The following is a 26114-nucleotide window of genomic DNA, read 5'->3' as shown; positions in this document are numbered from 1 at the left end:
ATGGAAGAGGGACTACTAGGGTCGAGTTTTAAGTAGAACTGGGTGTTGTCAGCATAGGAGTGAAGCACATAGAGAAGCGATGTATTTAAACACGCAAAATACTTTATAATCAGTTATATATCGTGATTAATTTGATATAATAATTGTGTAAAAAGTTATTGGTAATGTATTTAGTTGTATTGATGTCTATATTTATTTGCACAAGGCACAAAAGTCATTTTGCTGTTATAAGTTTAAAATGAAAAGTTAAACTGTAAGTAGACAGAAACGTCAGTGTGATAACATTAGTAAATAACATGAGCTATGTTGAATTACAAACTTGAAGCATTGTCCTGTGTTTTGGATACAGCACCGTAGCGCATCCTCCTCTATCTTTGCCTATCTGTTTGCCATTTTCTCCAGCAGCACTGTGATTTCAGGCTGTGTACAAATTTGTTCGTACACTTTAAACTACACGCCACATATGTTCACTTCTCATTGGTCAGTCTCCCTCGTTAAGGTGTGTGCAGCTCCAGGAGCGGATCAGCATTACGGATCAGTGGAGCCTGATCCAGATCCTCGTAGTAAAACACCATCTCATGATCCGGCTCCAGTGATCCCGGATCCAATCCCATTTTTCTTCCCATTGACTTCTATACTGACTAGTGATTATACCAAATAAAAGTAACGTGAGGGGGACATTTCCCTATCATTGAAAAAGTGAGGGGAACATGTCCCTCGCGTCCCCTGTCTAAATCACGCCTATGTCCGTGGCTCCCTGACAAGTTTTATCTCTGAAATACAGTACATTATTGCCAATGTAGACTTAATGCCCGCAGTGCACACACACACGCACACGAAACAGAGCTACCATTATTGTATGGAATAAATTAGCGATAATACCTTGTGATATTTCTAGTTGCGTGCTAGCAACATGAATTAGTTTACAGGTAAATTATGAGCTCTGATGATGGGCTGAATGGCTTATTCACATCACCATATTTTCGTAGTGTTTTCTTTTTGTAGTATATTTTTTAAAAATTAATATTTATTTTTTCTTTTGGTAACAGAAAAAGCTAGGGAAACGGGGTTGGAGGTGTATTGCATTTTTAAAAGATTTTGCTAGGAGTATCTGTCAGAATAAACAAATTTTAAACATTTTTCAGTCGTTGTAATGTATTCTATTCCAGTAAACGCTAATTTGGTTTACATTACTAGCAGCTGTATTTTACTAATGTATTCTAGTCACACACAAACACTTAATTTTATCCATGGATTTCATGTGGACCTATGTCCCTTCAAGCATGGGGATAAATGGAGTTCCACTGTATATATGTAATTTATAAACCCCAATTCATCCCAACATGTTACTTTCTCTTTTTAAAATATAGGCTCCACTGGATTGCTTGTACTTCCACCAGTAAGTATTTTATTTTTTCAAATCGTTCAAATTTTCAGATCTTTTGTTTCACATCCTATGAGTTTTTGATGTTCATGATATAGCTCATATTTACTATGGGTATGAAATATTACAGTTATCCCAAGTCATGTTCTTCTTGTTGTTTAGATTCACTTGAAATTCAGAAGTTTGAAGTGTCCTATAGCCTCAGTTAGACCTGGGTACATCTGGTACACCATCAGAGCGTAACCATTAACCTGGATCCACACAGGGTGCTTTTGAAATTGTTATCAGTGTCTGACAACATATGCAAAGTGAATGTAAAGAGCAAGAACAATACGTTAGTTAACTCTGGTAAGGAGGCCGATAGCTCGCTGTGTTCCTGGGTGTAGAAGAGGAAGCTGGCTCGGTCGTGGGATCGGAGGACGCCCGCTGAACTGTCCGTTCTCCTGTGCTGTTTGGGTAACTGCTGCACTGAGGAGAAGAAGGAGTCGTGGGGGAGTTATTGCGGACCCGTGTGTGCACTGTGGCCTCCTGTTCTTAGGGAATCAGTTAGGGTTCATTGGGGCATTCTTATATGAAATCAAAATAAATAAAAAATAAAAAAGAGAATATTTATCGGTAATGTCACATCCATCATACCAAGCTCATAAACATGTTAGACACCTATTTGGTCAAAAAATACACAATATTTATATTATAAATAATATAATAATATAATAATAATAATAATAATAATAATAATAATAATAATAATAATAATATAATATTCTGCATATTATTATTATTTTAGTGATTTTTAGTCTATTTAGTGATTTTTAGTAAGCTTGCAAAATAAAATCATACTGAATAGGAAATGGGAGTAATTTTTAGGCCCTTGTTGCTGCCTATCAGTACAGTTTTAGGGGACTGTAAGGTTGCAAATCCCCTCAAAACACAATATGAATACTCCCTCTATAATGAAGTATTTTGCATAGTAATGATAATATTTTGCTTGCATTTTTTATCTGTTTTCCTGTCCTTGTTCTCCAGATTCCTAAGAACTCCACTGCTGATGAATCCCGGTATACTCTGGTAGTGAATGGCTATGATGGTGTGAAGCAGGTGTTCACTAACAGCACATCACTGTTATTTCATTCGAAAAGGTTCTCTACCTTTATCCAGACTGACAAGTCTCAATACAAACCCAGGCAAGGTGTGAAGATCCGAGTTATATCACTTTACTCTGACCTGAAACCCTACAACGCCCAAGTCAACATTGTCATAAAGGTAGGTGTTGCCACTTGACAAGAAAGGACAAAACATTGCATGGAGTTTAAGGGTTAAAGGAAGGTATTCAAAACCAACCAACCTTAGCCCTAGTTACAAATAAATATTTCTGGAATACCCCAGGAACAAGGAGGGACAGTTTTAAAAATAGTTAATTGAGTTAATGCAAAAACAGTAATGGATAACTTGACAGAAAAGGTAGGCAAACTTTATTTAATCTAATATAGCATAACAATAAAACTGATTGCTATAGTAAGTGTGTCTTTGAAAACTCCACATTTTACATCTACCCTATCTAGATAATGGATGTACACCACAGATAAGATTTATGAAATCATTTTGTTACATACAACCCCAGCTAAGTTGATGAAAAAACCCACAATGTTGTCTGGCCTGCGCAGCTTGTATTGGGAGTAGTATGGTAGTGTCTCATGGAATTGTACTCCTGACACTGTCTGGTAATTATGGGATGTTTTGTTTTTTTCCCGGCAGGACCCTCAGGGTAATTCTATAGAGCAGTGGCTATCGATAGACAATCATCTGGGTGTTGTATCAAAAGAGTTTCAGTTATCTGACAACCCTCCTCTTGGAAGCTGGACCATTGAAGCTACAGTAGACGTAAGCCTAACCCTTATTTAACTGGGACGCATTGTAAATATGACTGTATTACTACAATGCAAATCAGCTTCCCTGACAATACGATTAGAAGAATTACAGTAAAGGAAATTCACAAGAGACTTGAATGGTAACCTGAACGCTTGGTGTTATTATTTTTTAATGCATCTATGGTAACAGAATATTTTATTTTCACATCACGGGTGACACAGTTGGAAGTTTTAAGAGCACAGAAGTTACAGTTCACTTTAAATATGAAGGGCTAGGATAAGGGTAGGTAACTAAAAATGGAAATGGCCCACTGATTACCCCACCTGTGGGGTTTTCTTGTGTGATGCAGCTTCAGTTGGACAAACTGCACTCATTGTGTCCAGACATCTCATTGTGTTGGGTTGGAGGCAGAATCCAGCCCAAGACTTGCACAGAAAACATTTGAACTTGACTGCACACTTTTAAAAGTCTTTCCTTTCATGTAAATGTATAATCAATGCACTGTTTCTTATTTAGGGAATAATGAGTAGCAGTCCATTCATCGTAGCTCAATATGGTAAGCATATTTTAATAGTGTAAACGTTGTTAATATGAATAGAGTACTTAGTGTTTTTGTTTTTTTTTTTTCCCCCAGAAATGATTAAATAGGGCTGCTGCCTTTGCCCATGGTATTAAAGTCATTTGTTACAATGCAGGGATTGAGTAATCTATTACAAATAATAACATATAGAAAGCACATGGCCATTTATTATGGAATGAAGTGTGTATTTAGAAGTGATTGCAACAGAACGTACATGCATTGTACATGCATTGTGACTGTGGAGCTAAAGCTTGTTGAAAGTATGTTTTTTTTTCAGATTAATTAAATCCTCCTGGTATTTTATCACTAGGTCACATGACCCAGTTATTGCAAGGTCTTTGCCTTGAGACTGAGCTACAGCTCAGGTAGTGATTCTGTACCAGGAAGTTGCTGAAACCTTTACATTAATAATATTGTATTTGAAATATCTTCAGATACTGTCCTGTGGCAAGTGGTGTGCAATGAGAAAGGAGCCATTGATGGACTGAATGACCTGCCCTCAATCACTGTGCTAATTAACATGACTCTTTATATGTGTTTTTACTTTCAGTACTGCCTAAATTTGAAGTAGAGATGAGGACCCAGTCTGTTTACTATGTTCCAGACATGAAGGATGTAACTGGCACTGTCACAGCAAAGTGAGTGTAGTGCTCATAGCCAGGGCCTGTGTGCATCAATACCTGATATTAGTGTTAAAGTGAGTGTAGTGCTGATAGCCAGGGCCTGTGTGTATCAATACCTGATATTAGTGTTAAAGTGAGTGTAGTGCTCATAGCCAGGGCCTGTGTGTATCAATACCTGATATTAGTGTTAAAGTGAGTGTAGTGCTCATAGCCAGGGCCTGTGTGTATCAATACCTGATATTAGTGTTGTTAAAGTGAACCCCCATTCTGTGCTGTTATATCTGTTTCTTAAAAGCAGCATTGGGCAATAAATGTTCCCAGCAGATACCAGAAAGTTACTTGTTGCCAGTGCAATTGATCTCCCCCTAGTGGCAGATGAGTTAATAACACTTTCCCCTCGACTACCGAGCCTTCCTATACAGTACTTGTGCAGGTGTGGTGTCCTGTGATGTTCTTAACATTCATCCATGAACGCTTGACAGGTTTAGTGAGCTCTCTGTCTTCCACACTCTGCTCATTTGGTATGATATCCAAACCAGGCCTGTGCACATAAACAACACTGGCCCTATTTTTATGCAAGTGCAATAGCAAATGTTCAGAGAAGAATACAATAAACGTAACAGTTTAAAACTAGAAAGCCTTCTTAGATTAGATTACAATTGATTTAATCCTCTCAGGAAAACACAGCTTTGCCTTTGCTTTAAAATATATCCCATTCTGTACAAAAAATAAGATCCAGCTAGATTGCTGAGTGGGTGGAGCAGCTGGATTAAGGAACAGTGCTGAATTCAATTGAAAGTTTTATAACAGCAGAAGCTACATGGCTAGATTGCTGAGTGGGTGGAGCAGCTGGATTAAGGAACAGTGCTGAATTCAATTGAAAGTTTTATAACAGCAGAAGTTTCATGGCTAGATTGTTGAGTGGATGTAGCAGCTGGATTAAGGAACAGTGCTGAATTCAATTGAAAGTTTTATAACAGCAGAAGCTACATGGCTAGATTGTTGAGTGGATGGAGCAGCTGGATTAAGGAACAGTGCTGAATTCAATTGAAAGTTTTATAACAGCAGAAGCTACATGGCTAGATTGTTGAGTGGATGGAGCAGCTGAATTAAGGAACAGTGCTGAATTCAATTGAAAGTTTTATAACAGCAGAAGCTACATGGCTAGATTGTTGAGTGGATGGAGCAGCTGGATTAAGGAACAGTGCTGAATTCAATTGAAAGTTTTATAACAGCAGAAGCTACATGGCTAGATTGTTGAGTGGATGGAGCAGCTGGATTAAGGAACAGTGCTGAATTCAGCTATGAACCCAACAGGGAAAGCATTGGTTTGTCTTCACTCCAGTATTTAACAAATGCTAACATGTGCATGGTTTCCTTCTTAGATACACCTATGGGAAGCCTGTAAATGGAACCCTGACTGTGAGTTTATCATTAAAGACCTACTCCTGGGGAAAGAATATTAACATTACTAAAACAATGCCAGTAAGTATGCAGTCTTTTTTTCCCATTTTCATTTATTGCTTCTACCCTCTAATTTTTTGTATTTCATATTATTTTTGGTCTTTTTTTACAGATAGAAGGGTCAGCCAATTTTACGTTTTCTTACGCAGACTTGGAAAACCACACCGGATATACACAACTGGAGTATTATTTTTATCAACCTACAGCTCTCTCAGTTACTGCAACTGTGACGGAGTCCCTAACAGGTACTTCAGTTCAGAACAATTGTATCCATCAGTTTATCCATTTCTAATACACCAATATCTCAAACTACAGACCAAAACACTGTGTAGCATGACCTCCCACTACACTAGATCCACGGTAGAGGAAGAGATCTAAAATAATGAGTTAGTGACACACATAACAGGGTCATGAACCCACAACAAGGCACTTCATCAATTGTGATAGCAAGGAATAAAATCACATTTATAGTAACCTGTAGAACAAAAGTCAAATTGTGTTTTGCCAGGATTCCTCCCTTCCAGCTACACACATGTGAAAGCACTGACATTTGAAAAAAAGAACTTTAGCAGCAGATTCTCTCCTTATAAAAAAAAAAAAAAACAGTACTCTTTATAAAGGCTTTGAAAATCAGCCTCAAAATGTTTTCACAAATACACTGTGCCAAATGTAAACATTTCATTGGGCCTTGCAGATTTTACATGGGTGTAACATACAATAGACTACACATCTTGGGAGCAGCATGCATGCTTATGTGAACATCCTAATAATTAAACATGTTTTTTTTTTTTTTTACAGGATTAACACGTAACACAAGCACAGATATAGGTACAGCCTTCTCTAAATATAATCTGCAGTTTTATGGAAATCCATCAGTATTGAGGCCGTCATTAAACTTTACAGCCTATGTGAGTAAAGCTTTTATATATATATTTTTTAAAATTTCCTTTAATCAACAGTCTGTGGGAGTTCTAGGTGTAGCACAATACAAAGATGATATTGGTCCTGGTTGTGCCATGGGGTGCTACTTGTATTTGCATTTACATCGTACTCAGTAAGTACATATTGAAAAAGTTCTGCTGAAACACCTGCCCAGTTTTGTTGGTTTGCAATTACTAAAACCGTAACTTCACAAAAGCAAGGTTTGCTTGTTTTTTTTTTTTGTTGTTTTTTTTTTAAGGGTGTCTTAATTGTAAAATAAAAAATGCCTCTTTAAGCTGTGCAGATAGTCCTTTGGTTTTCCCCCAACTTTTTAACACAGTTAGGTATCTATGATTGAGACACAAAATTCTTGGACTATTGCTTCTGACATTCAATGTGTTTACATGAGCATAAGAGTTCCGATATCAAAAGTCCTGCAAACACAGTTTTTATTCAAATGTATCAGAATATACTGAAAGTCAGTTTTCGGAAAACAGCACCTAGAAATTTCCAAATAAATACCAAAAACTAACAAGATGTATATCGTGTAACACACTTTTCGGAAAACTTATTGAAATAGCTTACTGTGCATGAGCACTCTCTGACCCTTTTCTCCTGCACGAGGTTTTAGAAAACAGAGACAATAATAATAATCTGTTGTCAGTCTGCATTCATCTATTTGTCTAGTAATACATTTGTTAAAGTCTGTATGTATTTGTTAATAGCCCATACTGAAGGAGCAAATGTTTTCCATCTTTAAAATGACATGAGAATTTAAAATAATGTCTGCAAAAGAAACAGGTAATGTAGAACAGGATGAGCTGTTGGAAAGGCTGATTGCACATTGTGGGGAATCTGAATAGAGGTATAGGATAATAATCTTTGAATCTAAGACCTGGCATTTCGATACAGTACTTGAGTTGTTGGATTGTTCTCCGTTCTATCGCAGAAATGTCCGGTTTGCAAATCGTACTTAGGCTAATACACTGCTTTGCATGTGAAAATATCCTGCGTTTTTTGAAAACTTCAATCCATGTGTGCAGTTGAATTCTAATTAGATTTTCTATAATTAATCATGTAAACACAGAAAAGTGACGTTTTAAGAAAATTCGTTTTCTGATTCAGTTTTCCGAAAACATTAGTTTTCGGAAAACGCTTTGTCATGTAAATGTACTGTCTGACACTGCTTTTAGAATGAAACACTCCCCTATAGCTAACAAAACTGACTCAGTGTTACTGAATATGAAAGTTTACAGGTCCAGAGCTTAACTATACTCAGTGAGTTTAAGTTAGGTAGTTGTTATTATAAAGTTAAATAGACTGTTAATGCAAAAATGTTATTTTTCAGTTGAATATTACTTCTCAACATTGGAAAACATGGTCCTTGAAAAATCCTTGACATTTGTATCAGAAAAACTGCAGGAACCCTGTATTTACTGACTGAGTTAAGCAGAGACTGCTTATGATTTTTGCAGCTGAGGTTTTATAAAATTGATATTATGTGAATTGGGCATACATGTAAAAGGTTTGATGAGTAACATTTCAAAAACCATGTTTGTAAACTAGCCTCACGTGCGATTTTTGTCAGGTTTATCCATCTGGTAAAATGACAAGTTGTGAGTGAAGTCATTTTGGAATTTCATTATCCACAAAGTCAAGTTAAATTTTGCTTCTGAAAGTGGTCCAGAAAGGTTCAGCATGCATCTGAGAGCATGTAGTACCACCACAGAACTTCAGAGCTCAGACCCCCAGCCAAAAGATTGATTTTGTCCCAGTCGAAATGGTCATTCGCCACTTTCACCCATGTATCCAAATAATACAACTCTTATCCTATTTTTGCAGCTTAAACTGTCTTCATATGACAATAAGGCACTGACCACAGAAGAGAGAAAGAACAATGTGACTGTTTTTGTAAGACAAGAATCCTATTTACCCTCGTACTCTGGTATGGAAGCGTTCAGGATGTTTAAGAACAATTCGGGTTTGCCAGAACCACCAGTCGAAGAGCTCGGCTTCAAGCAGTTTCTGAATGATTCGGGTTTACAAGAACCAGGACCAACAGAATCCATTATCAGTTACGCCATTCCAGAAAATGGGATAATAATGCTCAACCTCCCTATTATGGCCAAAACAACAAATTTAAACATTGAGGTAAGGTTTTCAACGCTGTCTCAATACTGCTTTAAAATTAGTCGGGATGTATAACCTTTTTGGTCAGGTCAGTATGAATATGAGTAATTTTGGGTGAGTTGTAGTTATTGCATTTTTTGTTTGTCCTGGTATACTTGCATTCTATGGCTCCTCTGGTAGCTTTGCGGGTTAGAGTTAGGATTAGAGTTAGATTTTGATTTAGGGGTAGGGATAGGGGTAGAGTTAGATTTAGAGTTAGATTTAGGGGTAGAGGTAGGGTTAGGGTTAGAGTTAAATTTAGATTTAAGGGTAGGGTTAAGATTAGAGTTAGGGTTAGATTTAGAGTTAGATTTAGGGGTATGGTTAGGGTTAGATTTAGGGTTAGTGTTAGGGTTAGATTTAGGGGTAGGGCTAGAGTTAGATTTAGGGAAGGGTCAGGGTTAGAGTTAGATTTAGGGTTAGGGTTAGGGTTAGATTTAGGTTTAGAGTTAGGGTTAAATTTCGGGGTAGGGTTAGAGTTAGATTTAAGGGTAGGGTTTGAGTTAGATTTAAGGGTGGGGTTAGAGTTACAGTTAGATTTAGGGTTAGAGTTGGGGTTAGGGTTAGGGTTCGGGCTACTGTAAAAGTCTCTTTTCTGTTGTGTTTACCAGTATGTTCAGAAGGTCAGAAGCAGATCTTGTGTGTTTGTTTGTGATTTGAAATTTGAAAAAAATAAATAGAGAAAAACAACCACAGCTTCTGACCCATCCGTTATAATTGGGTTCAGGGGCTGCTTATATTCTAACAAATATGCTATTGAATATAACTGTAGTTAACTTTGTACGGCAATGCAATTGCAGTGTAATAAAATATTTTGTAAAAGATATGCTTTTGAGTACTTTGTCTTAATTGGGAAGTGTTTTGAAAAAAAACAAACTTGACACCAAACTGTTTTGTGAACAAGCTAATTGAAGCCATTGAAAAAAAAAGAAAAAAGATCTTGGTTCTGTTGAGATCATGAGATAATGTATTCCTAATCCTAACCCTAACCTGTTTTCTCGAGATCCTGGGCAAAAGCAGGGCAAGGTGGGATTCCTGTAATTGGGCCAGTATAAAATGACCACTAGGAGTGCACTAATGTTTTACAGCCTCCCTTGAAACAGTGAATCTGTCAGACCAGTTCCAATGTAAATGTTACTGTTTCAGGTGGGGGTCTTGTTTAATTTGAATCTTGTATCTTTATTTTGTAATTAGGCAGAATTCCATGGCTCCAAGCAGTATCTTTATATCAGTGCATTTCACTCTCCCAGCAAATCTTATCTCCAGATAGAGAAGCCCAGTTCAACTCCTAAGGTAACTGTGCTTTAGTTTCATTGATTTTAATTGGAGGTGCAGGTAACATACAATGCTATGAGGAAAATTCAAAAGGATTGAATCTGCTGTGTAACTGGGTAGACAATGGAATACGAGATTAATGTCAATATATGTGAAGGGCTTTTGAACCTACAGTTATTTTTAGTGGTGTATTTCTAAAGCAAGTTTGTCTCTAAGGGGTTAATTGAGCCAACTGAACCTCCATCCAGACCCTGAAGTAGTTAATTATAACACTGTCCCTGTTACACCTGAAGTAGTTAATTATAACACTGTCCCTGTTACACCTGAAGTAGTTAATTATAACACTGTCCCTGTTACACCTGAAGTAGTTAATTATAACACTGTCCCTGTTACACCTGAAGTGGAATGCCCCCCCCCGAGTGTGATTGAACACCCCTAGTGTTCTAAATTGTAGATGCAGTTTACCAAAGTACAATGAATTTTATTAAGCAGTGATTTTATTTTTAACGTATACTACTCTTAAAATGCTTTGTTTCTGGACCTGGCTGCTGTACTGGTAACTAATTGCTTGAAAAGTACTAATAATCTTTCAAACTTAGACACGCATTCCCAAAAGTGTTTTTAAGTCATTTTATGAATTCCAGTTTTCTGGTTTCTGTCAACCTGAAATATTATAATAATGGTAATATTGGCAAGTAATGAGAGCACTAATAGAAATAAAAAACAAAACACGATCACCGTAATGAGGATAAGCTTAGTTTGTATTTGTAAAGGACAAACATGATTTGAATTTTGTGATTGTAACTTTTATGCCTGTATCATTCTGTTCTTAGGTTGGAACACCTTTTCAACTTACAGTGGAAAGCAATGAACTGATAAAGGAGCTACATTATACAGTATGTTTTCATTACTTTTCTGTTGACCCTTTTCAACTGTATCAAAGAAAAACAATGGTTTTGCCCATGTGTTAATGCTAGTTTTGAGTGTGGGTAATATGTTGAACCACCCTTGCCTTTGTATCACTGCATCAGAAAAAAAAGCGACAGAGAAACTGTTTCCTAAGCTTGTTTTACTGTGTAGGTCCAACGCATCGTCTTGGTTACCATCCTATTAGGAGACGGTAGCACCCAGTATTACATCCACAAACATGTTTAATAAGGGTTATCCTTCAGTTTTATGAAATGTTCACAGACACCGATGGAAACACAATAGCAAAATTCCTTGAAATGCCAGGTGTAGTCTTATTTGCAGTGAATTGAGAATGTGTTCTTACTGATTAAATAGGTTGTGTCTAGAGGACAGCTGGTCGCGGTGGGGAAAGAGACCTCGGCTTCGTTTCTGGTGACTCCCACAGATTCCTGGTCTCCTGCTGCCTGCATGGTAGTGTTCTACGTTCGAGATGATGGGGAGGTGGTCAATGACTTCATAGAGTTATCCATTAGTAGCGTCTTTAAAAACAAGGTACGGCAAAATCTGGTTGAGTCATTCAGCGGTATTTGTCTGTCTGTAACATGTTTCCACATGGTTGTACTGTGTAGCAAAAATGTATCATGAGCTTGAGTGCTGTGGCAATGCAATACGCTAAGCTTTTTTCAGGCAGTTTTTATTTCAAATGCAGCTGTTGCTATTTTCTAGAGTGGTGATAAATCAGAAAGCCTCTGTCTCTTTGTAGTGGTTTCACACTTGTGGTTTCAGTGCAAATATTTGTTTAGTTTTATAGTGGCATCATCACACAAGCATACTAGTTCACTGCTGCCATCTTGTGTTCAAGATAAGTATATTGTTATGTTTTTATTTGCCTTAAACAGATATGCAGCATCTTATTTTCTGTTAGTGTGGTGTTATTTAATTTGTTGTATGAATTATCTGTAAAGAGTTTCTAGAATTTAATATTTTTCCATCACTAACAGAGCATGCAAATTTGTTGACTCTGTTTGCCATGTTTTTTGACAGGTCTCACTGTCTTGGAGTAAAACTCAAGCCAAGCCCTCTGAGTCTGTCTCTCTTGGGGTTAATGTGACAGATCCTATGTCTTTAGTTGGGATTTTAGTTGTTGATAAAAGTGCACAGCTTCTTCAAAATGGAAATGACATCACAGGGGATATGGTAAGTTACCATGACGTTCTGAATCTTAAGCAGCAGTCAGCATAATGTTAAGCTGTGGTGTCTGTCTTGGAAACTGTTTGTTATAAAAGTAATACAGTTCCATGTAAACAATATATCCATATGAAATACATTTCAAAATATATTTTGGAATTTGCTTTAGTCTTTGTGAAATAAATGTAATGTCGGTAAACTATGCAGGATAAAAATAACAGTAGATTTGTCTTAATGTTTCAGGTGATCAAAGAACAAGCTAGATATGATGCGGAGGATAATAACTATTTCTATGGTCAACCTCCAGCAGACCCTCTGTCTGTTTTTCAGGTACTTGCAGTATTGTATTATGAACAGAATTTTATTATGGGTTTCCACATTTTTTTTAATATATTTGCTTAATTAGCACGATGTCTGACTGAGAGCGTCTCATGATTCTGCAAGTGCACTTCAGTCCATTGTCTGACACTGAGCCCTGATTCTTCCTCAAGAAAAGACAGCTGAACTAGTGCATTTGTTATGTGGGCTATATCCACAAAGGCCTAATTAAGACCACTATACTCGTTTCACTTGTGAACCTTCAGAGGTAGGCTCATTTGTGGCAGATATTTAACTCTGAGGAAGTACCAAATTGTTAAGCACCTTCTTTCACAAGAAAGCAATTTAGTCACATTGCAAAGTTGTGCTTTGAGTTTCCTGTTGGTACTCGATGAATTTATTGACCCTTTCACATCCACAGAAATGTAACCTGTTGGTGATGACAGATGCTGAAGTTCAGAGTTATTTTCCACCCATATTTTGTAAGTAAATAACAAATTATCTATTATTTTCCTAAATAAAAACCACATAATGTGAATGCTGTTAATCATGTACAGTACATATTGGCTTAATTAGTTATTATTTATTTATTGCTATTACAATAAAATATGAAACATGATTCAACCAGTTCAAGTGCAAGGGGTCAAACTGGCGATATACTGAAGTATGCATAGCAATGTAAAGAGAGTAATTGAAAAAACACATCGATTAGTGTTTTCTTTGTGTGTACAACTAGAGGTGTAGAAGTTAGAGAAACAAAGGGAGTCATGGAAGCCTGAGTATTGTTAATGAGTAGAGCAGTCCTGTAATGCTTGCCTTTCATTGTAACAGTTCAGTAGTGCTCACTTCCTGCTGTCACACTGAGTGGAAACAAATGGGAAAATGCATGGCTTCCATGAAAGTCGTGACCACCGTAATATAATATATCCTTACTTATGAGAATCTTCCTGGCGGTAAAGTGAAGGAGGCTGCATTCATGTACATTTGGCTAGGTTCAGTGGCACACTGTGAGGGCAGCGGTATGATGTGTGCACATGTATAACACTGGGTTATATTGATGCACAGGTTCAGAATTCAAAACTGGTGGAATAGAAGGGTAATTTTACAGAGGCAGGGCTGAGTAACAAGGGATAATCTTCTCAAGGTAATGTTTTTCATTTCCAATTGACAAACATTAAAACATGAGATCTAAGTGACAACCTGAAAATAAAACAAAACCAAATGGACACAGAGGTTGGGACTGTAACACTGTAGGTGATGAAAACTGCACATGTTCATTGAGATAAGTAACAGGATGCAGACCAAATACAACAGAGCCTCTTATTTTTGGATTCTCACTGTTTTACAGACATGGTTCATCCAGAACTTGTTATGAAGGAACTAGACAAATCAAGTGAGCCACGAGTCAGAACCTACTTTCCAGAGACCTGGATCTGGTTGGACACTAATACAAGGTACAATCTAATGGGACACACCATGGTACCCTCCTTTCAGTAAGGAATGAACTGATCTCATACAGTAAGTGAGGATAGAAAAGGGTTTTAAAGGGTTTGATGTGTGTGTGTGTGTGCATGTACAATATGTATTAAGGATAATAAACTCAATGCAGATCCAAGTACTTTTAGGCCAACAGTAAAACAGAGCCTAACTGGGTGAAAAAACAAAACAAACTAAAAAATATGGCTACAGTGCATGACTATTCTGTGAGGTAATAACTTCTAATCAGATTTTAATTCTCTGTCTTAAACATCCATGTCTTTTAAAATAAAGAATACGACCAGAGGCATGTGGGCGGCTTTGTTTATAATGCGTTTTACCACTGTTGCTTCACAGCGCCTCAACGAGTGCAACTCTTAACGTGATTGTGCCTGATAGCATCACGTCCTGGGTTGCCAGTGCTTTTGTCATCTCTGAGGGTCTTGGGCTGGGATTGACCAGCTCTCCTGCAGAGGTATTGTCACTGTTTTATAGCTTGCTTTTTCTCCATGAACAACTGTAATATTGCCTGAGATCAAATTGTGATTGGATACGCTACTATCTGTGCTTGTCTTCTAGCTGGAGGTTTTCCAGCCCTTCTTCTTGTCTCTGAATCTTCCATACTCAGTTATCAGAGGAGAGCAGTTTGTCCTGGAAGTAATCATCTTTAACTACTTGGACCAAGCTCTTGAGGTAATATAAGTTGTTCTTATTGCTCACCCCGGGTGTGGATTAAATGTTTATGCCCACCTGTCACTTGATTGGTCAGTGTTGTGACATACCACCCATCCTGCTTTAGCACGCTTTGGGAAAGGGTAAGAAACATATCACGGGCAGTTGAGATTGGCAGCCAGTGTGGTCGGCTGAATGAACATGTAAATACAGTATCAGGGGTAGCAAGGGTTTCAACCCGGGTTGAGTGGTGCATGCAAACAAGGTACTTGAGCTGAGAAAAATTCAGTTCTGGCGACCAGACTTCCATGGATCACCAAACAGTCATACGACTAGAGAGCCTCCCTTAGGGTCAAACCAACGTAACAAACAAAATGAAACACATCAGTATATCAATGCAGAGCATTCAATAAAGAGGTCAGCAATGTTAAAGGAAACATCTCAAATGTGATTAGAAGTTCTGGAATGGCAGGCAGGTATCACAGCATTTTGTGATCTGTACCTGTTGTCTTTAAAAGAGAAACGCTTCTAGAACATTTTCAAAATACAAGTTGAGGCACTTTTGCAATTATCACAGCATTGACCTGCAGGTTTGTGAAGGTGGGTTTTATACTGCAGCAGCCTATTTTTACATAAAATTGTTGGCTCAGACATACATAGGTTTGGTGCTGCTCCTTCTCATATGGGTTATGCAATTGTGTACTGATGACAGTTGGGAGTTTTCACAGGTTGTAATTATGTGTGTGCATTTCATTATTTAATTACTTAACAGGCAACAGTGACCGTCGACAAAAGTGATGCCTTTGAGTTAATTGTTTCTGGGAACAGTGCTAATACAGTGGAGAACAAGCAGAAAGTGTCTGTGCCGAGTCAAGATGGCATCACAGTTCTCTTCCCCATTAAACCCAAGCAGCTGGGAGAGATTGCAATCACTGTCACAGCCACGTCACCTGCTGCTTCTGATGCAGTCATGCAGACAGTTTTAGTGAAGGTACCTTGACCACATTCTCTTTATTAATCATGTAACTTTTATTGTGAAAGGAATGCAGGTCAATAATTAAGTGCTTTGTAAGTTTGTAATATACTTTCATTCCTCATTTAACTGATAACGATGATGTAAATGACATCAAAGACCTCAGAACGTTCATCTACCAATCCTGAGGCTCCAGGCACCAGCTCGTGGTAGAGGAGCTAGGAACTATTTTACAGAATGTCTGTCAACACTGAAAAGATAAACCGATACATAGTAACATCGCTAATGTTCTTTGCTTACAGGCCGAAGGAATTGAACAGTCATTTTCTCAGTCTTTGCTTTTGGATCTAGTTGGAAATGGGCAGCAAACTGTGTCCAAAGATGTAAACTTTACTTTCCCTGCAGATGTAGTGAAAGGCAGTGAAAGAGCTTATGTAACTCTTGTTGGTAAGTGATATTTGTTTAGATCAGCCTCAGTTGTGTTGTATACAGAATGCTTAAGAACAACAAGTGTTTTAGTGGGACTAGTGATGACTGAACATGGTAGCATGTTCTTTCTTTTAAATTACTTTCCTTGGGGGTTTATTCCAATGGAAATAGCTGTAGAAACTGTAATATGTACAATTTAATGAATAACTTATTAATAACAGATCAACTTCTATTTGCTTCAGCCTAATCTTGCCACGCATTTCATGAACAGGTAGATCCTTCCATGCTTTTCTTGGTTGGTTTTGCAATTAGAGCCCTATCTTGTTGCTAAGTTTCTTCTTTTTTTTTTTTTTTTAAACAGGGGATCTCCTGGGTCCATCTATCTCTGGTCTTGAGTCACTTATCCAGATGCCCTATGGATGTGGGGAACAGAACATGATCAACTTTGCTCCCAATATTTATGTTCTTCAGTATTTAATTAAGACAAAACAAATAAAGGAGGATATTAAGACTAAAGCCATATCCTTTATGACTCAAGGTACAAAGAATTTACTGCAGTGTGTTCATACCATAGCATTGGACGCACTGGTTGCAATTATTGTTCTGAAAAAATGGTTCCTGTTTCATTTAAAAGGTGAATAGCAATGTAGATGTTTTAATACTGCTCAAGCAAGAACCCCACTTGGGTGCAGGCAGGGTCAGTTACATGAATTACATGACATAGTTACTTTGTCTAAAACACTGAATTACACTGGAGTAATGGGCTTGTAATATCAGTCTTTTAAATCACAGGTGGATCCGGTTTGTTGATCTTACAGGGAAGCGTTGTGGTTCACTGGCGACAGGGAGCAGTATGGCAGTGACTCCCTGGATATTGTATTGCTTACAGACATGTAGTGTTGTGCACATTTTGTTTAATCATGCAGGATTTTATTTCAGGTTATCAACGAGAACTGGCCTACCAGAGAAAGGATGGCTCTTTTAGTGCTTTTGGTGATGGTGATTCTTCTGGAAGTACATGGTATGTAGTTCCACTTTGCTTGGCACAGCGAGTTGTATTCCTTCAGGACTACAGATCTGTCTAAACGTTTTGTTTTTCGTGTGTTTGAAGGTTGTCTGCCTTTGTGCTCAGATGCTTCCTGCAAGCCCGTCAGTTCATCTATATTGACCCAACAGTGCTATCCAGAACAATAGAGTGGATTGTACCCCAGCAGAATACTACTGGGGATTTCAGAGAGCCAGGGAGGGTCATTCACTCTGAGCTGCAGGGAGGACAGAACGGTCCACTGTCTCTTACTGCTTATGTATTAATGGCGCTCTTAGAAGACGAGACTTACAAGGTACACTGGGGATCTTACTTGCAAGTGTTATGCTAGAATACAGTGATATGATATGCTATTTGTTCATGCTGTATTCTTTTTTTATAGAGGTATTATCAGAGTGCAGTATTAGGAGCTGTGTCGTTCTTGCAAGTGTCATGCTAGAATACAGTGATAACATATGCTATTTTTTTCATGCTGTATTCTTTTTTTATAGAACTATTATCAGAGTGCAGTGTTAGCAGCTGTGTCGTTCTTGGAGAATAGGTTTGCAGACGGAATCTCCAATACCTACACTCTGTCTCTGGTGACGTATTCTTTGTCTCTAGCAAACAGTACTCTTGCAAAGACTGCCCTGGATGAGCTGAACAGGAGAGCGGAAAAGGATGGTAAAGATTATGTTTTTTTTTTTAATTTTATTTTTTATTCTTTGTCTGAAATATGTAAATCATAAAATATAATCCCATAAATAATTGTGTGATGGCTTGAATGTGTTGCTACCCTAATTTGGCCTGTGAAAGCAGCTTGAAGTATGATAATGTTCAGATTAAGTATATGTCTATGGAGAGAGTTATTTACAGTGAGCCAATTGACATGGGCAGCAAATACAGCTGCATGCATCTGAAATGTGCCTTGAAGAAGGAAGCAGGAGTTGTAACTGGGCCCCAAGTCATGTAAGGCAGTGAACCATGGAAGGCCAGAAGGCACTGTGTTGGTGGCCAATACACGGAGCCCTGACTATGACTGTATTGTAAGAAAGACAGTCAGATGGGACTAGAAGTAGAATCAATAACGAGCTGTAACACGCTGCCTGTTTGAATTATACTCTGGTATTCAGCTGGGATACCTGAACCCCTGAGCCAAGGTAATACAAAAGGTAGAGAAGAACAAAAACAAAAACCCTACAGTGTAACGATCTTACGGATCACATGTTTCTTCATCTCCCTTTCTGAACAGGTGGCTTGATGTTCTGGTCCAGTCCCATGGTGGGTGGATCCAGCTGGTGGCAGCCTCGCTCCACAGATATAGAGCTGGCTTCCTATGCACTGCTGTCTCATTTGAAACAGAAGCGGCTTGCCGAGGGAATCCCTGTCATGAAATGGCTGAGCCAGCAGAGGAACCACTTGGGAGGATACTCGTCTACACAGGTTTGACACACAGCTCTGGCCAAACGTTTAGCATCACTCTATAGAATTAACTAATGCAACCTGCTGAATAATGTTATGTTAGCATGATAATTTACATACCGCTTTGTAGTTTTTTTGATATTAATGAAAAACTGACAAACATTGAAAAGTTTGACATACTATACTACTACTATGGCTTCTGGTAGACTTTTGTGATATCATTTTGTAGTTTATTTGATTATAAAAGATTTAAATTATGTTCATATAGGTTTTTTTTAATTTTGTTAAATTATGTCTCTGTCCTAAAATTCTAGGTGATGCAAAACGTTTGGCCACAGCTGTGCATTTAGTGCCTCGGTCATGTCCACATGGGCCAAATGAATTCCTAAAACCTGCTTTAAAAAAACAAACAATAAAGAACAGAATATTTAAAACAATGATTAAACACGTAACTCTTTCAGCACTAATGACCAGTGAAATGGTTTCACTAGAACTACTGAATATTTTTTTAAATTTTTTTTATTTTGTGTCTCATGCGGAAATAAGTCTGCATCTTTAATAACTTAATTTCTGTCTTCAGGACACAGTAATAGCTCTACAGGCATTGTCGGGATTTGCAGCTCTCTCCAGCTCACAAGATGTGGGGCTGACGGTTACAGTCAGTGGAGCGGGCCTTACCTTTCTAGCCATATTCCACATTGATTCAACAAACCTTTTACTGCTTCAGAAGCAGAAGGTAATACACAAGTGTGTGTGTGTGTGTGTGTGTGTGTGTGAGTGAGTGAGTATGTCTGTATTTCATTATTTATTTATACTTGTGAGTTTTGAACTGTTCATTGATTACACAAAAAATAATTTTCAAAAGGAATTTCCACACCTTAAAGATCCCCTTATTAGAGCTCCAGACAGTTAGAACACTGTACTGTGTGTGCTATTAAGATAATATTATGACAAGTAGTCTTTTTTTTGTTGCAGTTTTATTAATGAATACGTCCAGATTGGGAAGTTGAGTATCTTGTCTTCCACCTACAAATCAGTTTTGTTTATTTAACGTAATTATGCTGTTTGTGGCTGGATGAGTTAAAACTTATAGGCACGGGCTTTAAGATAAAAATGTATTCCCCAATTGTAAATAGATGTGGTAAATAACTGCAGCAATTAATATTTCATCTTGATTAATTGTTGTGTGGTTTAAAATGCCCAGTCTTGTTAGTTTCTGGAACAGCCCTGTATACACAAGAGTATTGGAAAGAATTCCTTCAAATGTCAACTGATTTAATTAATTGATCCAATTGACAAATTAAGAAGGCTCATTCAGGGAGGAAGGCTAACAGGAGGAGTTTGTGTAGCAAGCTATTTTGAGTGCTGATATAAGTGCTCTTGACTGGCGTTGTATGTTAAAATAATAGACAAGCTGTCTGATTCTGTGTCTTCCCTTTACCGTAAACTCGGAGGCCACTGTTTATTTTGAGTCAGTTAAAAATAAACAGTTGCAAGAGCGCTAGACTTGGTTTATTAGGTGCAAGAGCGCTAGACTTCATCCTTGGTTTATTAGGATTATCTGATGTGAGTGTCTCGGCTACCATATCACAATGTGTTTTAAATACAGCACTCCTTGTGTTCCAGATTGAAGTACAGCAATCAATGTCGGTTAACGTGAAGGCAGAGGGAAATGGATTTGGCATATTTCAGGTACTGGATATCAATTATTATCTTTAGATTTGATTTGTAGAATCAGAACTGCAGGACTTTCTGTTTTGCTACAGATCCGATTCACTTACAAATAAAAACTTGAACTGCTTATACATGCATATATGTATATATTGTTATTATTATTATTTTATTTTATTTATTTATTTTTTAATAGCTTAATGTGTTCTACAATGTGAATAATAAATTATCAAGGAGACGCAGAGATACCAGTAATCAAGAAGGGTTTGATTTAAGTATTGCCGTTATTGACAACGTGGATGACGTCAATCATGTGTCTTTGCACATATGCACAAGGTAAGCCAAGGTTCCTGGAGTGGAAGCATGTGTTTGTCCTTTTCTAAACTTGCTATGATCTATATGTTGATGTCTAATTGTACTGTATCAAAGCATCAGTCTTTGTTACATGAAGAAATGTACCAAAATATGTATGTTTTAAGTGGCTACTTTTCTTTTTCTTTTTAAGACTCTTGGAAAATCAGAATATGTCACAAAGTGGAATGGTTTTAATGGAAGTGGGCTTGCTAAGTGGTTTTATTCTTGTAGAAGAGGGAATTGCCACAAATCAAATGATCAAAAAAGTAGAATCTGGTTCTGGAAAAGTGTTCCTGTACTTGGATTCAGTAAGTTTACATTTAGAATGCAGCTGTTTATTTAGAAACGTTGACTTGTCTTCCATCTACTCTTGCACGCAAATCGCAAATACTGAAATAATCCTCTTATACAGTATTTTACACAAGATAATATGTTTTAATATGTATGTATATCAAATATAAAATATATAAAAATGTATAGATAAATGTGTACAACCTGTTCCTGTATTTTCACAGCTGAATACATCCCAGGTTTGTCTTGATATCCCAGCTATAAGAGACTCTAAAATCTCCAATGCCCAAGATGCTGTGGTGCTGATATATGATTACTACGAGCCTAGTAAGTGTAAACATGTTCTGTTCATTTCCATCGGTAGGCAAGGGATTGAACTGGAATGGACTGAGATAGGTACTTGTGTGTTGGTTGGAATTGCATTGAAACACTGCGACCAAGCCTTGGCTGCAGTTCATTTCAATCACTTTGTTACAACTAGTATTAGTTATTTGCAATATAATCTTATGCTTTCCAGATGCAAACCAAACTTGATGGGAGGTTAGAAGTAGAATCTCAAGTGACAATTCACTGCACCTTAGACAAGGACATCCAAAAGCTTCAACTAACACAAAGCGCATGCTTGATTTGTATATAACATCCCAGTCTGTGTGTTTTCATAGGCAGGATGGCAGTCAGGACTTACCGCTCTGAAGTAATGCAGAGCATATCTTCATGTGATTTCTGTGGAAAGGACTGTGAACTGTGCAGGTCGAATGTAATGGCTGTTGATGTCACCACAGCTGGTTCTTCAGCGGTTCCCATACATCACACTGGTATCGCCACCAGTATATTTGCAGGTTTCTTAATTTACTTGGGCTTGTTTTGTTTTTAACTGAACACATTTAGTATAATAGATTTGAGCCAATAACACACCATTTGTATGTTGGCTATAATCAGCCGATAGCTCAGTTTACAGGCTGCTGTGTCTGTAAATTACTAGGAAAGGTAATAATCTCATCTCTGGATAAATAAGAATACTGGGTCATAAAACCACTCTACTGATTTCTTTGGTGAGGGCTGTCAATTTTAAACTTGAACATTTGTTCATATAATGAAGTTTTTTGGAAGATGATTAACTATATAGTTGTAATTTGATTTTTTTTAAATACAATACTTTATTTTACTTCTATAGGGAATGTATGTTTGCAATTTTAGACAAATTTAATTTGGATATGTACAAAAAATATTTTAATGCAAAACATAATCATTATTGTATTTTTACATTTACAAATGATGGCTTTTTAAAATTATATTTGTGTAGAGTACAAATAAAAATGATCCTGAACTTACAAAATGAAGCCCAATGTCTGTCTATGTAATTATTTGATTAAACACAAAATAATGAATGTACAGTTTAAAAGAAACCCCTTTCAGTATTACATACACAGTGCTGGTTTCATTGAAATCTGTTTTAGACCTGCCTTATTGTCACAACTTTACAGAAGGAACCTGTGGAGGTGACTTTGAAAATGATGGAAAGACCGTATTGCTACATGACCTACTAGAATGAGCTTGGAAGGGTCGCTCTTTTCATTTTCTTACGTATTTGTCCATTATATCCAAATGGACAAGTAACAGATTTTAATGAAGTTTCAATAAAAAAAGCCTCCACTCCAAAAACAAGCATGTTCAAAATGAACAGACGATACGCCATGGCCCAGCTGAGTTAGCCTTGGCTTCTAGGGGCAGGCTAATTGGTTCTTTGTTCCCCGGGATGTGGATTGTGGGAATGGTGTCTTTTTTGTAACTCAGCTGAGCAGTGGCGGTTGAGGAGGAAACATGTCCTATTGAAGTGATTGCCTCCACCACCTGAATTATGTACAGTATAAAACATGTATGTCTTGGTCTAGTGGCTGTGCCTCACTGAGATTGTTCCTGGTGCTCTTGGCTTTCAGAGCTGTACTGTTTCCAGTTCCTGCTCCTTCATTGGTTTGGTGTCACTCTCAAATGGAGTTAGTTACTCCCCTATTTTCATTTCGGTGGTTTCAATTTGTATTGCAAGGGTCTCAATCAGGCAGAAAATGTTTCCTGCAGCAAAACTGACTTCTATGATGGTGAACCCAACTGATGTTACTGTTTTGCTATAATGTATCAGAAGAACAAATAACGTGGTTTATTTATGAGCATTCACTCACACCTCAAAAAAACCTTTAGGAAGTAAAGGGCTCTATAGATACAGTATCTCCAGGTCTTACTGCAGTGGATTGAATTCCTACTTCAACATGGACAGAGGTGTCCCATCCAGTAGTAATCATCAGCAATCTCCCTCAGTGCATCTACTTCATTAATGGCCTTTGAGTCACAAACTCGGCTCAAAAATCCTGGTTACAATAGCAGATTTAAGGTACCAACCAACTTGCCTGCAGGGGAAACTGATTGCAGACTGGGCTACGGCTGGGCTACAGGTTCATAGATTTAACTACTTAACCCACCCTTATACAAGTTTACCATAGCAAAAGCACAGCAAATCATAATAAAGCATAGAGAAAGCATAGGAAAGCAATGAAAGCAGTGAGGTATTGTAAAGCATAATAATAAACATGGTAAACCAGGGTAAATTATGGTTAATACATAGTATTGTAACGACCCTGGCGATGGCAGCATCCTGGACGTTGTGTTTGTTTTGTTTGTTACGTCCTGTTAATGTTCTGTGTATTGTGATGGTACGGGGCACGCCGTTAGTGTGTGTGTGCGTGCAGTGGGCGGTTCCCCCGGAGGCTATAAGTAGGAGGGGGGGAACGCGGTTGAATGTCTGAGGGGAGAGAGGCTGCGAGAGACGGAGAACTGGCTGAGTGCTTTTCAACGAAGCAGTGCAAAAGAGAGAGATACAGTCGTTTATTATTTTGGCGTGAACCCCGGACCAAACAGGGTTTCGTTGTGTTATAAAAAAAAAAAAAAAAAAAGTTCGTGGAACCTCATCTGGACTCCCCCGAGTCTGTCTCACCCCCATAGCACAAAACGCTACAGTATTGTAATAATAATAATAATAATAAAAATCATCAACATCATCTTTATTTTTATATAGACCATGGTAAAAGTGGTAAAAGTGCCAAAATATCACGGTATAAGGGAAGGCTCTTGCCCTTGTTTATAGTAAAGGCAAGGTTGCCAACTTACTTCGATAATTTCCATTTCATAAGAAAAAAAAAAAAAAATCAAGTTAATGCCATGCTTTAAAACAAAATCATGCATAGAACACACAATCATACTTTGAGAATACATCCATCCTTGTGACTTAATGGTTATACATGGAAGAATAATTCCTCTGTGGTTGAATATTAAGGCCAAGAGTGGGAGTTTATTATAAATGCAATAGAGGCTGTATGAAATCTGTATTTGAGCACTGTCTTAGGAATTAGCAGCTGTATATAAAGTGCACCTGTATTAATGTATTAGCAGGGCAGAGATGTCCACATGGTTATTATAGTTCTGCATTGTATAAAACATCCATCTTGTTGTTTATTTAATTTATACATTTGCAGCCTTTGTTTTCCACTGTTACTGCAGACTGTGTGAAAGGCAGGCTGGTGATTCACAGGACCTACAGTAACACCCTTGCCTCTAGGAGACCCACACAGACACTGATTCAGGATCATAATGATCTCAGTGAAGTAACAGCAGTCTAGTCAGAACAGCTCAGCTGCACCTCCCTCCCTCCGTCCCTTCCATACAGGTCTGGTTGATTAAGAAGTTGTTGGAGCCTGAATATTTGCCACTGGGCAAATCTGCAACTGCTGGAATTTTAATGGAAATAAAATAGCATTTTACAAATAGCATCATCACTCTTTATCATTTACTGATATGTTTATTAGCTGACATTGTGAAGCGCATCAATGAGATGAATTAGCAACCTGTGAATGAAGGTTGCTAAGTGCAAGTTAACATTATTCATTATTTATTCATGTTTCCTAGCTTCTGCTCAAAGATTTAAATTCTTTTCAAACAAAATGTATTATGTATCAATAGCAGCTTCCATGGCACATCGCAGCATCCAGCAGCTGTTTTTTGTTCATTCTAATCCCATGATGAGGCAACTAAAGTAGGCAAACAGTTATTTTAAAGACATCTGTGCTTTCAGTCAGCCACACAGCCAGACTAATGTCCATCACTTTGAAATGTGAGTGTTCCCAGCTGTCATGACTGAAGCAGAATTATTCTCAATTATCTGTAACTTCTGTTACATAACAAGTCTTCAAACAGCTATGCACACTGATCTGTTGAAGATATTGTACAGATGTTGCTTTGTAGTTTTGTGATGTAATCATCATTTTATACAAAGCAAACAAAAAAAACCAACAACATTATTTTAAGTTCCGTATGAATCATAACGTTTTCTATAGATTTCCTAGAACCCTTTGGAACTCCTTGCCAATCGTTGTGTGTCCTCCTAGATGCATGGCTTCTCTTATCATTGGGGAGAATTCTACATGTTCTGGGCAAATAGACTCTGTTCTTTCTGTCTATCTCTTGTAGCTCAGTCCCATAAACCCTGAGATCTCTCTTTATTATACTGCTCCAGGGCCACAATGTACCTTTGGCCCTGGCAACCCCAATCAGATACAGTACTCCAAGCCTATTCTAGTTCTGTACATCCCATTTGGTATTTAGAGCTAACATTTTTGCGATCAGCATGTAATGCTTTATATTGCTTGACATTGAATTTCATTTACCACATTTCTGCTCATTTTGGTACACAGTCTAAATCTTTTTGGATATCCTTTGTGTCAATGGCAAATTTGACTAAGTTTGCTTATTATCCCCTGATCTTAGCCTGCCTGGTTGGTATAAAGTCTTGCATGCAGACTGCAATAGCTAAAGCTGAAAAGCCCCTGTTATAGTTAAGACATCATAGGGTAAATTTATAAAGCTATTTACTGTAAATACCCATTAGCATGTTTTTTTATGGTAAACACTCCATAGTTATCAAACCAGATACAACTTGGCCATTTAATTTAGTGATATTTGAGTTGCCTAACATTGTTTATTATTTGTTTTCAATTGTAAATGGTGTTTTTCCTTTTCAGACAAACATATGAGCTAATAATGATTTGCAGTCAATA

The 26114-nt window shown here is 37.6% G+C and overlaps 1 protein-coding gene across 1 annotated transcript in view; it reads left to right on the top strand.

The window, feature by feature from the left end:
- Window positions 1-22248, top strand: part of cd109 (CD109 molecule) — a 29990-nt gene extending 7742 nt beyond the window's left edge. Inside the window, exons 3-33 of the mRNA XM_041253761.1 lie at window positions 1371-1399; window positions 2411-2647; window positions 3140-3265; window positions 3770-3809; window positions 4384-4471; window positions 5842-5941; window positions 6033-6165; window positions 6719-6828; window positions 8684-8992; window positions 10205-10303; window positions 11119-11181; window positions 11570-11746; window positions 12239-12391; window positions 12626-12712; window positions 13122-13182; window positions 14049-14154; window positions 14534-14651; window positions 14756-14869; window positions 15621-15839; window positions 16124-16268; window positions 16612-16788; window positions 17190-17271; window positions 17362-17590; window positions 17787-17958; window positions 18527-18717; window positions 19277-19432; window positions 20323-20388; window positions 20564-20703; window positions 20873-21029; window positions 21237-21339; window positions 21675-22248. Coding sequence (XP_041109695.1) covers window positions 1371-1399; window positions 2411-2647; window positions 3140-3265; window positions 3770-3809; window positions 4384-4471; window positions 5842-5941; window positions 6033-6165; window positions 6719-6828; window positions 8684-8992; window positions 10205-10303; window positions 11119-11181; window positions 11570-11746; window positions 12239-12391; window positions 12626-12712; window positions 13122-13182; window positions 14049-14154; window positions 14534-14651; window positions 14756-14869; window positions 15621-15839; window positions 16124-16268; window positions 16612-16788; window positions 17190-17271; window positions 17362-17590; window positions 17787-17958; window positions 18527-18717; window positions 19277-19432; window positions 20323-20388; window positions 20564-20703; window positions 20873-21029; window positions 21237-21339; window positions 21675-21886 — 4199 coding nt within the window. The 3' untranslated portion in view covers window positions 21887-22248. The remainder of the gene's footprint in view (window positions 1-1370; window positions 1400-2410; window positions 2648-3139; window positions 3266-3769; window positions 3810-4383; window positions 4472-5841; window positions 5942-6032; window positions 6166-6718; window positions 6829-8683; window positions 8993-10204; window positions 10304-11118; window positions 11182-11569; window positions 11747-12238; window positions 12392-12625; window positions 12713-13121; window positions 13183-14048; window positions 14155-14533; window positions 14652-14755; window positions 14870-15620; window positions 15840-16123; window positions 16269-16611; window positions 16789-17189; window positions 17272-17361; window positions 17591-17786; window positions 17959-18526; window positions 18718-19276; window positions 19433-20322; window positions 20389-20563; window positions 20704-20872; window positions 21030-21236; window positions 21340-21674) is intronic.
- The last annotated feature ends 3866 nt before the right edge of the window (window positions 22249-26114 follow it).

This window comes from Polyodon spathula, chromosome 6 (assembly GCF_017654505.1).
Source record: "Polyodon spathula isolate WHYD16114869_AA chromosome 6, ASM1765450v1, whole genome shotgun sequence".
In the NCBI taxonomy this organism is placed as follows: Eukaryota; Metazoa; Chordata; class Actinopteri; order Acipenseriformes; family Polyodontidae; genus Polyodon; species Polyodon spathula.
This window is presented reverse-complemented; position numbering and strand designations above follow the sequence as displayed.